The sequence below is a fragment of the Capra hircus genome, chromosome 10 (assembly GCF_001704415.2).
Source record: "Capra hircus breed San Clemente chromosome 10, ASM170441v1, whole genome shotgun sequence".
NCBI lineage: Eukaryota > Metazoa > Chordata > Mammalia > Artiodactyla > Bovidae > Capra > Capra hircus.
Window position 1 is genome coordinate 19,973,242 of NC_030817.1, and position 15,216 is coordinate 19,988,457.

Sequence of the window (15,216 nt, forward strand, 5' to 3'; positions counted from 1 at the left end):
GCCATAGATGTTTAAGAGACGTGGATGCTAAGCACTGAGACAAGGCTCCTTTGGTCAATAAACCCTTGTGAATATGGCCGATCATGCAATAACCTTACAATAAATTTGATTTTAAAGTTAGCAATGTCATACAACAAGAGCACTAGAATAAAGTACTAGAAATCAAACTTCCTTTGGAAGAATAAATCTCAAAAGGACTCAAAACCCCTAAACAGTAGGTGGGGAATTGAAAGGCCACTCTAGTAGCTTGTATACAGGGGGCCTCTCACTTGGTCTCAACGCAGAGATTACTGAGCTAGCTTGTGGACCACGGGTGTGCGTTCTTTCTCGGTGAGCATCTTGTCTCCTAGCTCAGGTACTTGAATGACAAACTCATTCTTCAATTAATAATGCTGCTCAAAAACACTATTAGAAAGCTCCTAAGAGTTCATTTAAACTACCTGTCAGTGAATTCACAGAGTTTTCTTAAAAGCATGAGATAAAACTGTATATATACAGTACAATCCAACAATATAGATATGTTTCCCCCCAAAGCAGAAAAAGAGGTCATCAACATGTTAATGGTACCTCTCACTCCAGTGCCTTTTATACTCAAATCTAGAAGACCAAGGTTTGATTCCCAACTCTGAGATTTTTGTCAAATAATAAAATTCTCACTAAAATACCTGTGAAATGAATGGGAATGTATTATAATTGTCATTTAGTGATGAGAACATTGAGGGAGAAAAGAAATGACCCGGTACCAATTGTAAAAGTACTGAACAAATAAAAAACCAGCATTAAGACTGCTTTTGAAACCCTTTAAAAGCTGTATTTAAAATATTTTTAACTTTATGTGACATTTATCCCTAAAGGTGACATAGCAAGTCTTCTACATAAACGTTACAATTTCATCCACTGAATCAAAGGCTTTTTACTTAAAAACATTAATATTCTGTATTCAAGATATTTAATATATCTAAAAGGAAAAAGTAACTCCCAAGATGCAAACGAAAATACACTGCAGCCAACAGCTAACTCTTTCACCATCAAGAGAAGGCATTCATGCAAATCTTACATCACACTGCCTTATAAAACCTGACAGACAGTACTCCTTTTCAGAAAGCATGGCAAAAGAAAATTAAAGATCTCTACTCACCCTTCTGATAGAAGAACTTCCGGTAATAGTAGGCGCCGAGATCCACGTGTTCTACAATGTATCTTTTCACCCGATCCAGGTGTAACACCAAGTTTTCCTTGGGCACTTCAAGTACTGCCACGCCTGCGTTTGTACAATGGGAACTGAGCGTAGACTCAAAGGAGGCACTTTCACATCCACTAAAGGAACCAGAATTTGATTTGGACAGGCTGATCTTCCTTTCCCCTTCTCCACCAATCTCATTCCGAAAATACGGACAGCTCATCACCAGCTCATTGCTTTTATCATCTCCCTGGTCCATGCTGAGGCTTCCCTTGGAATTCAGGTCCTCTGTGCTGCCCATTGGGGAGCTGAAGCTGGCGGAGTGAGACAAAGGCCCCGAGACCAAGGATGCCGCCGCAGCTGCCGAAGCGCCTGTGGTGGTGTTTCTCCTCTTAATCACATTGTGCCTGTTCATAATCGCCTCGTTCAAGTCAAATAAGATACTCTGGACATCGTAGTGGGCAAAGCACTTCGGGCATGTCCAGGGCCTGACAGAGTCTTCCGATCGGTTATCTTCGAGATCCGACGACTTCCCAAGTTCCTCACCTTTGGCATTGCGTAATTTACGAAAAATGGACGAGTCTCCGGTTTCCGACTTGGAGCGCCGCTTGAGTGGTTTTTCCCTTTCCTTAAAGAGCCTGAGGTTCTCCCTCTGTGAGATGGGCCCGTCTATAACATCCAAGGAGAAACCAGAACCCTTGCCCCCACCGGCGATGAGAAAGTCACTGAGCTTGGTCGGAGTGGGACCTCGATCAGACTTGTCGTCTTTGTAGCCCTTTAACAAGTCAAAGAAGCTTTCTCCGGACGTTCCCTGCTTATCGATTGAGGATGTGCTACCGTATTCCCTGTGCAGCGATGGCCCCGCCTTGTAGGTGGGCGAGATACATTCATCAAAGCTATCCACGTCAAGTTCACTTATGGTGATGTCGCTGTTGCTGCGCTGCCGTATCCGGCGCAGAGCCTTCCTGGGGGAGCTGGGGTAGGCTTCCGGCATGAGAAATCTGGAGTCCATGTTCTCCGATGGCCGCGTCTTGTTCTTCAGCGTGTTCTGTATGCTTTTTAACATGGCTGAGTCACTGGAATTGAGGCTTACAGAACTTCCCTGACTCACAGGACTGCTTTTGGAGGACATGCTCTCAAGGCAACTTGAGGTTTCTATTTCCTGGCTTGAACGGCTAGATTCTTTTACGTTTTCCTTTCTGGGGGGCCAATCCGCAATCCTTGCCCGAACTCCCATCTTTGGGACTCCGGGGGTCGAAGTTATATGGTGAGAACCTTCACTTCGGGGGGGCCCTACGGGGGCCATGACAGATGACCCTAAGCTGCCATTCTGGGACCTGAAACGTCGCATGTAGAAGTCATCTGTGTGGACTTTGGGGGTGCCATCTGCACCCACAACGGACGCCCTTTCAGTGGCAACCGGCCTCTCTGTCTGTGACCGTTTCAGGCTGGTCATGATGCAGAAGCAATCTGACTTAAATCCCCACAGAAAGGACCATCATACCTAAGTTTTAAATGTGCACTTCCCTTTTGGAGAATGGCTTCCAGAAAATACAGCAGTTGCACGAGATCTTAATCTTTTTCATTTAAAAGGTTAAAATAACTCCTTATTTTCAAATCTCTGAAAATCCAGATCTTTAGAGCATTATAATCCACAAGAGTTCCTTTGCTTTACTTTGATAGATGGCTGTCTTTCAGAAAGAACTGAATGGAACTTGTATTACTGGGACTCTGTGACTGCCATAATCCCATGCTTTCTCTAAAAGAGAGAAGGACAATTTGGATTAGCATTTAATAAATACATCTAAAAATAAATATGCAATTGCCAAAACCAGACACATCCAAATAAAAGATTCACTAACAGATTGTGACTCACAGTTTACAACCCATATTTTTAGTAAAGCAGATTTGAAAGCATTTAACAATATCCATCATTTAAATTACATATATTTTAAAAGACTATGAATACTTCAGCTTAATTGAACTGTTTCATATCATTAGAAGGTGGTGAGGGATCTTGTTCCAGGACATTAGCCCAAGTACAGACCACGAACAGACTCCAGTGACCTCTAACAATGTAGAGTATCAGGAACCGCTGTGCTGGCCGGAAGTTCACGGCATAACCAGCAGAGTTCGATAATTAGAGCAACATACAGCTTTTTAACAAGACTAAAAATTGAAAAATCATGTTACTGAATATGTCACAACACTTACTTTTTAACCTCTTCTGTATTTTAAAATTCAAACTTAGTTTTCTGTTTCTTTGCAGAGGCTTAACAGAGTTGGCAAGAGCAAATACAATAGAGAGAAAATAAACACGGTTTTCTCCAAGCCATTCTACCCATTAGCATGCTTCTGTAACTCCCTCTAGTTTCTTACTTACCCCAAAGAGCAGAATTTCAGAATGCATCCAGCATTTTCCACCACCTCTTCCCGAGCTCTCTTTCCTTCTATCTACCCTTAAAGCTACCAACGTTTCACTAATTAGCAAAATGCCTGCATTTCCTTACGCATTGCAATCCACTCCACCCTTCGGTGCTAATTTATGAAGACAGCAGAAACCAAAAGCTGCTGTGGGCAGACCTTTCCATAGCGCCCAGTTGACGACAGAGAACTGCTAACATCCTTCCAGGTGACGGGCAAAGAAAACCAACTTCCTCAGGAGCTCGTCAATCAGGAGGCAAGAGGCACAAATTCTGAGCACAAAATCCTGCATGGTTGCGTACATCCTGAAAATAAAGGCAGAGGACCCTTTTCCAAGGCTCCACAAATGACACAAGAGGTGGCCTTTAAATCCCTGCCAAATGCATGTTTGCAAAGATGCTGCTGATCCAGCACTGCGCTGCCGGGGCCGCATTGTCTACAAATCACGGCTGACACCCAGGCCGACCCGGGCTCGCTGCGCTCCGCTCCCCAGCAACAAGCACTTACTTCCACGATAATTAAGCATCTCGCTAGTCGGCTTCCTGCCTCCCAGGCAGCCGCTTTAATTTCTCCTGCGCTCTGCAGCATCATTTTAGAAGACTCGCTGCTATTTAAAGGCTGGAACATTTAGGGGTGTTTCAAAAATGCACGCCGCCTGCGGAACATAGGGCCAAACGAGCTCCAGCTGGGCTCGCACGGCTGCCTAGACCAGCCCCACACAAAAGCGCCAATTGTTTTCCCTCTGGCTCCTCTTCACCATCTTTTGTGAAAGGGATAAGGGTTTCACACCGCTACCCAATGAAACCTGACTTTCGACCTCTCTAGATACTTCTACCGTCAGATTGCTATAATGTGACTGTATATCTGGGAACTGTCCAGGCTCCTCTTGAACTGTAAACCTTCAAGTGGAATAATGTGCTAACTGTTGCGTCTGAAAGAGACCATGTGGACACAGCCAAGGTTCAAGAAGTGCTCCTTATAAAATGGAAGGAAACTGGGCAACTGAACCAAAATGCAAAGTAAACACTAGCCCATCTCAAAGAAAGAAAAAAAAAAGTCTTTTGACAGCCCCAAACCACAATTTATGAGCTATTTTGTAACTAGGGAAAAAAGAAGCTGTTTATTTCAGTGAGACAGCTTTCAAAGAAAGAATATACTGACATACAAAATAATTCTCAATAGATTCTTATGAAAATCAGATGTTTTCAATGTCTCTCACAAACTTACACAGAAATCCAAATAAATCACCTATCGTTCCCAGAACTGACATTCTCTAAAAGGCCAGTGCACCAATCCCCCAGGGTAAAGACTCATTCGTGCCACATTTCACTTCCCTTAGAACAGAGCTGACTGCAGGACTGTCTTGTTTTAGTATCTGTGAAGTTGTAGGTCAGCACTAAAACACAGTAAGTAACGCTGACTTGGAAATGCCTGCTCTTGGTGGTCACTACTACAGGACTCCTGTTCAGAAGCATCGCATATGCTTCCTGGGTCTTTTTAACAGGTTTTTAAAAATCTTACACAAGTGGGCTTCCCTGGTGGCTCAGCAGTAAAGAATCCGCCTGCCAATGCAGGAGACACAGGTTCGATCCCTGGTCTGAGACGATCCTACATGCCGTGGAACAGCTCAGTCTGTGTGCCACGATGATTGAGCCAGCGACCTGGAGCGTGGAAGCCGAATACTGAGCCCCCGTGCTACAACTCCTGAAGCCCGTGCGCTTTAAAGCCCAGGCTCCACAACAGGAGAAGCCAATGCAATGAGAAGCCCTCCGGAAACCAGAGTGGGCCCCCCTCGCTGCAACTAGAGAAAAGTGCTCTTATCAAGGAAGACTCGGCACAACCAAAAATAGATAAAATTACTTTAAACTCTTACAGAGATATACTTCTTTGTAACTAAAAAAACCTGCCAAGACTCCTACTACATCTTGATTATGATAACTCTGTGTTGTCTTTTAATTTCAAAATATACATGGGCACATAGGGGAGAGTGCCCACACGCTCAACAACCTTTACATTCTTGACCCCTCTCTCTCCTGAAATGCTGTCTTCTCTAGGCCTTCATGATGAACACATTCCTCTTAATTTCCGCTTTCTTTTGCCTCTTTCTTTTGGCTCCCTCCTCAGGATCACTGGTGGCTCCATTTAAAAGCAAGTGATTCCAGGGTGGTACCCTCGGCTTACTTCTCTTACTAGAGTTTTTGAATGTGCTGTAAAGGGTGTTAGTATTAGGATGCATTTGAGCACCGAGTGCATTAGGATGAGATCGCAGGTCTGGGGATACTGGAGTAAAAATATTACTCTGGAAACCAGGGTGTTGACTTAGCTGGATCAGTTGCCTGTGCAACTGAATGAAGCAGAATTAGGAAACTGCTTGGGAGAGATAGCTGCATGGTAGCCAGTACTGTCTGGAGATGTCATAGATACCCACAGCTTTAAATATATTACCTCTATGCAGTTATCTCCAAATCTCTTCTCATGACCCTTTCCCTTAAATTACAGGTAAAATATATGCAAGTGCTCATTTGATATCTTCCTTATTTATCCATTTCAACATGAATTATTAAGCAGAAAAATAAAGTTTTTCCAAGAAATAAATGAGTGATAAGGAAGTGAGAACAATAAATAATTGGAGGAACCAAAGGAAAAGAACAACATGGGAAACTTTCTTGGTGCCAAGGGCATAAAAATAGTTTAAAGGTTACACAAGAAGATGTGGGAAGGAAAGAAAACAAAAAACTAACAACCACTTACAGCTCCTGCTCTGAAATAATCTACAGTACGATATGGTACATTCACTAAAAAGATGCAGTGTGCATGCTTCGTTGTGTCCAACTCTTTGGGACCCTACAGACTGCGGCCTGCCAAGCTTCCCTGTCCATGGGATTTTCCAGGGAAGAATACTGGAGTAGGTTGTCATTTCCTCCTCCAGGGGATCTTCTTGACCCAGGGATGGAACTTGCATCTCTTGAACTGGCAGGCAGATTTTTTTAACCACTGAGCAACCTGGAAAGCCCATGAAAAGATGTAGCATTCTCTATCAATTACCTCTGTATTTCAAAATGGGGTGTTGGTAGGTCCCTTAACTGACACAGCCTCAGATACAGGGCCAACTCTCAATGATTCCAGGCAATAGAAGAAATTTTGATGAGGAATAACTATACAAATATCCTGAGATTACACAGATAAACAATGTGAATATTTATAAAGTGTCACTGTAAATAGTTTATTAAGCTATATACACAGACTTAAAATATCCATAAATATTCTTTAGAATATAACAGGAAACTATTTTAAAACAGAAATATTACATCACAGTGTTTGGACATTAGATTAGCTACGATAACCAAATAAAGCCAATGATTTCCTTTACTTCCCTTCTTCGCTTTCCTGAATTACAGCCACATTACATAAAAGTAACATCTCAGATAGAAGGGACGTCTCTTTCAAATCAGCCTTGAAACATGTACAAACATCCCCATGCAATGTCCTGGATAATTTAAGCTTTATGAATCAGCATTTAACTTTTTAGATTGGAATTTCCCCCATCTTTCATTTCCGTTTTATCTCCTCAACAAAAATCAGGAAGGATTGGGAAGAGATGAGTTGATAAGTCTAGTTCCTGCTCTCCAAATGTTCACTATCTAAAAAAGACAACACTGATGGAGACAAAGTAGATTCAAATAATTTGCCCTCAAATTACCAAAGTGAATAAAGAAGTTATAGATACAAAACATACCTAAACAGATGAATTTACATTTGAGTTTAGAGATAAGAAAACAATTTAAAATGTGCTTGTTTTGACAGAGTAAGGAGCAAAAGAAAGAATAACATTTGCCTCCCAACTACCCTCCAAGCAAAAAGTTTGACGAAGAAGGTTACATTTCATAGGTCTAGTAAGACTTGAACATACTTTGTGTAGCTGCAGGTGAAGGAAACAACATGAAAATTCGGCAGCAAGCTTGACGGCAGAAGAGGGATGATAAAATATAAGGATTTGAAAAAAAATATTTTTTTAATAAAATTTAAAAGGTTTGGAGCCAGACACATGGTAAGAATTACTGATGGGTAAGAAAATGATTCAACAGCTGGCAAAATAAAGGATAACAGAAATAAATGTGAACATTTATCTTATATTTGAATATGAGAAAACTCAGGCAATAAGCAATTAATATAATGCCAAGAGGAGGAGCTTATCGGGAGGAGCTTAAAGTAAAGAGGTAAAAGGTAAAATGTAGTAAATAGAAAGGTAACCATACCAGAATTATTAGAGGACAAATAGCATTTGAGGTACAGCAAATGAATACTTGAGGGCGGGAGGAGAAGGGGACGACAGAGGATGAGATGGCTGGTTGGCATCACCGACTCAATGGACATGAGTTTGGGTAAACTCCGGGAGTTGGTGATGGACAGGGAGGCCTGGCGCGCTGCAGTTCATGAGGTTGCAAAGAGTCAGACACGACTGAGCGACTGAACTGAAATGAATACTTTCAAGGAAAAGAAATCAGAGCTCATCAGGGGCATGCAGATTCTGTGGCTGGCACCCAGGGTATTAAGAGAGCAGACTAGATCCATGAAGGAGCTGAGTGTTTTTAAAAAAAATAATTTGTCCATTAATATTCATTTAAAATCTATTAGAAAGTTACTCATCAATCCTGCAAATTGTGATCTAGTACTGATCATCTAATTACCAAGTAGGATCTGGGGAAGGGGGATATAAGAAATGGACAAGGAGCAGAGAGACAACCAATAAATGTCTACTATTCGGGAAGAAAGGCTTCTCAACTTTCCCTAAATTGTGTTTCAAATCCTTCAAGTTATTAATTCATAAAAAAGGGTTCCATAATTAAATAAGGAAGGGACACATCATCACCTGCATTAGGATTTGATAATACAGAAATATACAGTTGAAAAAAAAAAACCCAACACAACTATTAAACTAGATATTTCTTAACTGATTTGACCATGGACTTATTTTTTTAAGAATATTTTTATATTGTGCATTCTATTGAATGCAACTGAGGACAAACAAGCCCAGTTTCAGAACTCAGGATACAAACTAAATGGTTTATACACTATAAATTTAGTTACTTTTTAGTTACGTATAGGTATATAAACAACCCAAAGGAAATTCACCAAGGGAGTTATAATACTTGTCTATAGACAGATTGTAAATAATTCCTTTTTAAAGTATTTAACTATATTATCTATTTTCTAAAATGAGCATGCATAACTTCTGTAACAGAAGAAAAAGTTTAGAAGAAAAAAAACAACTCATTCTGTTACTAAAAACAATAAACTATCTGAGAATGTTGTATGATGAACTCACACTTGAATACTAATCATTAAATACAGCACCATGTAAAACCTCAAACCATTCAAATCATCAAACAAGTCAAAATGCAACAGATGTCAAGTCCTTCCAATAAGATGATCTTCTGCTAAATCCTCTGATTAAAATGGAATCAAAGGAGGGCTACATAAAATAGAAAGTACTGAAGATTATAAGATCTAGCAGTATTTACTAGATTTAAATAATTACTCCATACAGAAGATTAATACAATTGCTTGCATTCCTCATTTTTTTGTGTGTATTTAACGCTTTCTTTATATTTAGTATTGACACAAAAGCCCCCTCCTACCCAAGAGTCTCCATTTCACCCTTTTGCAAGGTTGCAGTGTCCTGGGTAATCAGGTGAGGCTGCCTAAACAAAGCACAGACTGAATCGTCATCACTTGCTGCCCTTTCCTGGAATACCTCTACTTTCCCACGTACACATGAGTGAAGTGAAAGTTGCTCCCAGTCATGTCAGACTCTTTGCAACCCCATGGACTAGACAGTCCATGAAATTCTCCAGGTCAGAATAACGGAGTGGATAGCCTTTCCCTACTCCATGCTTCTCAGCTTTTGACCTTCCAACCCTCCTCCTGCAGACATTCAGGCTAAACTGGAAGAAGGTCACCATTCGGACTGCAGACCAACACTCTGGAGAGTATTATCATATTGTCCTGAGGTATCGATGGCTCGAGGAAACTGTATATTTAACCCGGAAAGGAAGAATCTATTGACTTTCTCTGAAGGCAGGAGGGAAAGAGACAGTCTAAACTGCATTAAGCTAGATTTAAACTAGATAAGCCGTGAAAATTGCCTCTGATCCACATATGACGAACCGCAGCTGAGGATCTGCATCAGTAAGGACAGCTTTTCAGGCTGCCAATATGGGCTATGGGAGCACCAGCTATTGGTGTTCTACATAAGCCAGTCACTATCAAAAGAGAAAGCAAAGAGGGAACACTTCCACCCTCAAGTCCCTATAATGTAACTGGAAGAGGACCAGAGGGTTCAGTAAGACAGAATGTCACAACTAGCTTTGTCAAAGACATCAAGGTTTTCTCACTTGAGTATTTAAAATCCAAAAAGAATTTAGGAAAGTGCATTTGAGACACAGAAAAAGCAGATAAAGTCCCATCAGTGAGAACAACGGGTGTCTGTGTGTGTGCTCAGTCGTGTCCGATGCTTTGTGACCCACGGACCGTAGCCCTGCAGTCTCCTCTGTCCGTGGAATTTTCCAAGCAAGCATACTGCAATGGATTGCCATTTCCTACTCCAGGGGCATTCTCCCAGCACAGGGATCGAACCCACGTCTCCTGGGTCTCCTGCACTGGCAGGCAGATTCTTCACCACTAAGAACAATGGGTGAGCAGAAAGTTCCTTCTAAGCACAACCCTAATACCCTAATCACTGTTAACCACAGTTTCACCAGTAACCATGTTTCACTTAGCGGATTTTAAAATATCACACCCAAGGACAGAGAGCTTAAAAGGAAAAAATTAAAACACAAAATCAGTCCACCTTGCCTTAGTGTTTCCTTAAATACAGTTGCTGGTGGGTTATTCGTCTGCTTCACTCTATGCTTACTTCTAAGGATAAACTCTCTCCCCACGGTGCTCAGAGAGCACAGGACTCTGCCATCCTGTCCACTCCGTGACCCGTGAGCCTCCGCTGAGTCCTCATAAGCCCCCCGGGAGGCGAACATCTCCCTTTCAGAGAGGGAAAGCACGCTGACATGAAAACGTGGAGGGCTCTCTCTCTAATAAATCTGAGCTGGCAGTTAGAGGAATTACAGCAGAAAAACTACTTTGAAAACACATTATAAAAGAAAAAAAGCCTCCATTTATAGCCTGAGTATTACTTCTGAAGTCCAATCCAGACATGAATCTCAACACCCAGTGGGGGAAAAAGTGCTGCAGCAGTCAGGTCACTTGCCTTCCACGCGCCTTCAGAGGTCCCTCAACTGCAACCCCGTTGCCATCTGAATTGGGCCTGGAGTTCAGACTTAAGCGGCACCTGCTCTGGTTTCTTTCTAAGAGCAGGAACAGGTCTGCCCTCCACAAACCAGCACCTTTTTATAAAGCTCCACAATGGCTGAAGCTGAATCGAGGGTGTCCCTCTTGACCTTACATTCAGCACCTAGAATTGTGAGTTATGAGAATGAATAGCTTGTCTGATCCTTTCATTTTCCACACAAGGCATCTCAGGGCCAGAAACTGTTAAGTCCACCACGGCAGAGCCCATGTGTGCAGTCAGGTCTCCGTGCCCTGACTTCTGCCCTGGTTGCTATACTGGGCTGTCCTTCCAGAACTTGCTTTTTCAATAATCTCCTGCCACCAGCTGTAACTACATCTGAGCATCCATCTGTACTAGCTACTGTGCGCTAACTACCTGGCTTACTCCCCACATCCCTCTGCAGGCAGGTATCATCCACCACCATCCAGGGCTGCTCATAAGAGACTGGGTCACTGCTGGGTCTGACCCCTAAGCCCTGCTCCTGGCACCAAAGCATCCACCCTCTTATTAAAATGCCTCTCCTGCTGTTAATACTACTTTCTGCAATTAACTCTACACATGGTTGGGCTTTTTCTCCCCAAGTGGATATTAGGTTCTGGAGGACAGAGAGCCATCCAATCCTTATCTCCAAAGCACCTAAGCTCAGTATCCTTGAAATGGAATTTTTTGCAACAAAAGCCACATGCTCCCAGCTAAGATGAACTAGAAATTACTTGGTACATTAACAGAATTTATATTGTAATCTAAAATGTAATTATGGTTAGCTCATAAATACTGTGTTAAGGAAGACAAAACAAAAAAAAAAACCTCACACCACTGAAATTTAATAAAGATTTCAGCTTCATCATTCTGTCTAAAGATTAACCTTCACAGCAGTAGTGAATGAAAAATAACAGCAGTTTGACCTTCCTCCTTTCAATCCATTCCTCATCAAAGTGCATGAAAAATAACCATAAAAATGAGCAAATCTCTTAAAAGAAGCGAATCAGTTAGAATGAGATAAGGCACAATCACATGAAATACTGATGCACGACAGAATTTGCTATTAATAATTGTAGCAAGGAAATTAATCCACAGGAAAACAGAAGGAGGGTGTTCACCACAGCATGCATGGGAAAGACAAGAGAAACCAGAGGTTAAAAGCTGTCACCAAATTAATGATGGTCAAACTAATGTTTCTGTTTCACCCTCAAATAATTCTTCTCCCATACAGAAGTCTCCTCTTTGCTGCCCCCTCTTTTCAAAGTTTTTTTTTTTAAATAAATGCATATGCTTGTTTAAAAAAAAATAAAGAACTGAAATGGTGCTGAAAAAGTGAAAAAAACATGTCTTCCTTCAAGACATCCCAATCCCAACCCCAAAGGCAGCCACTCCTAAAAGTTTATGAATTCTTCCAGACTCCGTGTGGGTGCTGGGAGCACACACACTAAGACAAGCATTGAAGAAGAAGAAGGGGAGAAGGGAAGCAGCCCAGGGAGCAGCTCACTGCCGAGGAGACTTACTCCAGTACTTGTTCAGAAAACAAGAGCGAAAGAATCTACTTCCGCTCAGGAGAGGCAGAGGACCTCCCCTGCCAACCTGACATAAAGTACTGGATGAATCCCTTCACAGCTGACACATTTTCAATCTGTTATGTACTGATCCTGGTTCTGAAAATAGGAGCCCTCTACAAATGTTTCTGGCAACTAGTCAACAAAAATTAAGGCAAGAGCGAATGAAGTAACTTTAATTCAATGCACACCACAATCCTCCAAGCTTCATTTTAACTACGTAAATTTTTTTCTCTAATTATTTAAAAATTTTAGTAATGTTTTAGTAATTATGTACATACACAGATCTACACACACTTTATATATAAAACATTCAAATAAAATTATTTTTACTTCTGCCTCCAAACTTAAAACCCCCTGATTTCTAAATGAGAGTTTACTCACAAACCTATTAACTTTATCACTTAAATGTTCATTGACAAACTTAAAAAAAAAAGCTCAGTAAAATGCAAACTGACCAAATGTTCAAAGATAAAACTTTGTGGCAGAAGTCTTTTTTTGTTTCTTGGCCACCCTTTTTCATTTTTGTGGCAAAGTGAAATATAATCCCCTAGCTCGACACGATAAATTTAATCTGAAAATGTAGTCCTGTATGTCTGCGTTATAACACTTTAAAATGTGATCACTTTGCCTATGCAGGATTGTTTCTAAAGTGCATGCAGGCAAGCCCAACACACTACTCTCTTGCTCAAAACGTCACAATAACTTCCCTCTAAATTTCCAAAGGCATTTTGGAACTTCGTGGTTAACAGTGCAGCCTCTCTGCACTCTGTGAACCTGCAGCTCCAGTAAAAGGGTAAGTATTTGAATACACCTTGAATGCCTTCGGGAGAAACCAAGTCGCAACTTCTGCTGAAACACAACTGGACACAATTCTTTCTTTTCTTGGGCTTACCCGTCCCTCTGTGTGCTGTTTTAACTCTCTCCTCCATCAAGGTTGCATTTGGGTATCATCTCTTCCAGGAAGTTGTTCACACTCTGTCCCATCCCCTGACATGTTACCCTTTTGTTTTTTAAACAGTATCCCTTGAGAGGACTGCAGGTAATTTATGGATGATTAAAAATCAAGAGAGGGATCCTCTACTTTAATGAAAGTATGATTTCACTCTGCACTCACCTTTCTAATACCAGCTCTGTTAGCAATTAAAAAAAAAAAATCAAAGGACTGTCAGTTTGAAGTTTTTTTGACAAAACAACTGATTTCGAAGGATTTTTTAGACAAAACTATCATAAAAGCAGGCTTAAAAGAAAGAATATGTTGGAGTAAAACAAAAAAATCTCTTAACAGAGCACAATTACATGAAAAGAGCCTAACTAGTGTTATAATCATCATGGGTTATAATAAGCTACAAAAGACATAGAAATCAAAACAACACTGCATCATTTCATACCTATTAGGAAAAATTCTAGGAATGTGCATCCTCCCACTGTTATTGGAGCTACAGTTAAGAGATGTCCTTGTGTTGCTAGAAACAATGGAAACTGGTAGAACCCTTTCAGGAAAAGAAAAAACGGTGAGTAAACCAGGGAACAGTCATATTGCAGGGCTCTGTAACGTCTCTTTTAACATCTGCAAATGGATTTGCTGCTCAGCATCTTAAGAGATATTCCTCTGCTGTACTCAGGACTCCTCCTCACACTCATACCAGCCTCTCTAACCTTTGTTCCTTCCACAAGCCCCAGGTATTTCCCATTCCTGGGAGCTACGAGCATCCACTCTTCCTCTTAAACTCCCCAACACTCCCCCCATATCTTTGGTCCCCAGAGAACATCCTGCTGTTTTTTTTGAAGTTTCCTGATACAACACCCCCTAAGCCACAAGTATCTCAAGCCAGGGACTGCACCTTATTTAACTTTATGTATCTAAGCCTTCAATAGAGGCTTAAAGATACAGGAAAACAAGTGGTACAGCAAAAACCACGAAGTGACTTTACCCTCTGTAAGAAGGAAAACCTGTGCTACCTAGTTACTACTACACTATTTACTTAGTATTTTTTCACTTACATTTTAAACAAAGTAATACACATACTAGTTATAGGCAAACAGAACTTCAGGCATTTAAGGTAAAAACAAAAACCAAACCGTAGTCCTCCATCGTCTTTACCCCTAAGAGCAATCACTTTCAATTTATAGTACCACTTCCTCCAGTGTCTCCATGTTCCTAAATCACAGACTCAGGTGCTATTTCTTGATTAACTGACATTAGATATTCTCTGTTGGAGCTCTGTTTTGGAAGATGAGAAATAAGCATGCTTCCAGAAAGTGTGCTCCCCCTTCCCTTGCTCTATATTATGTAAACATGCATGTAGAGATGAATATGTGTTTATGTGTGTATCATAGTTATATCACACTTATACACCAGTATTTACTTCACTATAGCTATGTTTGCTCAATTGCTTACTTTGTTTTTCCTGGAGTTAATGATGGCTTTTTTTTCTTTTTTTCCATTTGCTTAGTTTCTATATACCTACCCTTAGTTCTTTCAAAACTCAACAAGAAACAAAACAAAACAAAACCACACCATCCGCCAAAAAACAAAAACTAAGAAAAACCCCCTTCTTCTCATAACTGTTTCTCACATGGTCAAAAGCCACAAGTGCCCTATCGATTCCACGTCTCTTTCCTGGAGACCCTCCTAGAGCTGGAGACCTTGCATGTTTGTATCTAGACCCTCCTAGAGTTCTCCATCTTCACACTCCACTCCAGCCCTGCTGATC

The 15,216-nt window shown here is 41.1% G+C and overlaps 1 protein-coding gene across 6 annotated transcripts in view; it reads right to left on the minus strand.

Annotated features, from left to right (window-relative positions):
- Positions 1-15,216, minus strand: part of SIPA1L1 (signal induced proliferation associated 1 like 1) — a 383,207-nt gene that overhangs the window by 136,459 nt on the left and 231,532 nt on the right. For 5 of the 6 annotated variants that reach the window (XM_018054010.1, XM_005686032.3, XM_005686031.3 and 2 more), the window contains exon 4: positions 1,139-2,939. In XM_018054010.1, the coding sequence (XP_017909499.1) occupies positions 1,139-2,636 (1,498 nt within the window). In that variant the 5' untranslated portion in view covers positions 2,637-2,939. Of the gene's footprint in view, positions 1-1,138; positions 2,940-3,563; positions 4,181-15,216 lie in introns of those variants that run through there. The other variant, XM_013967264.2, reaches the window with a different exon arrangement.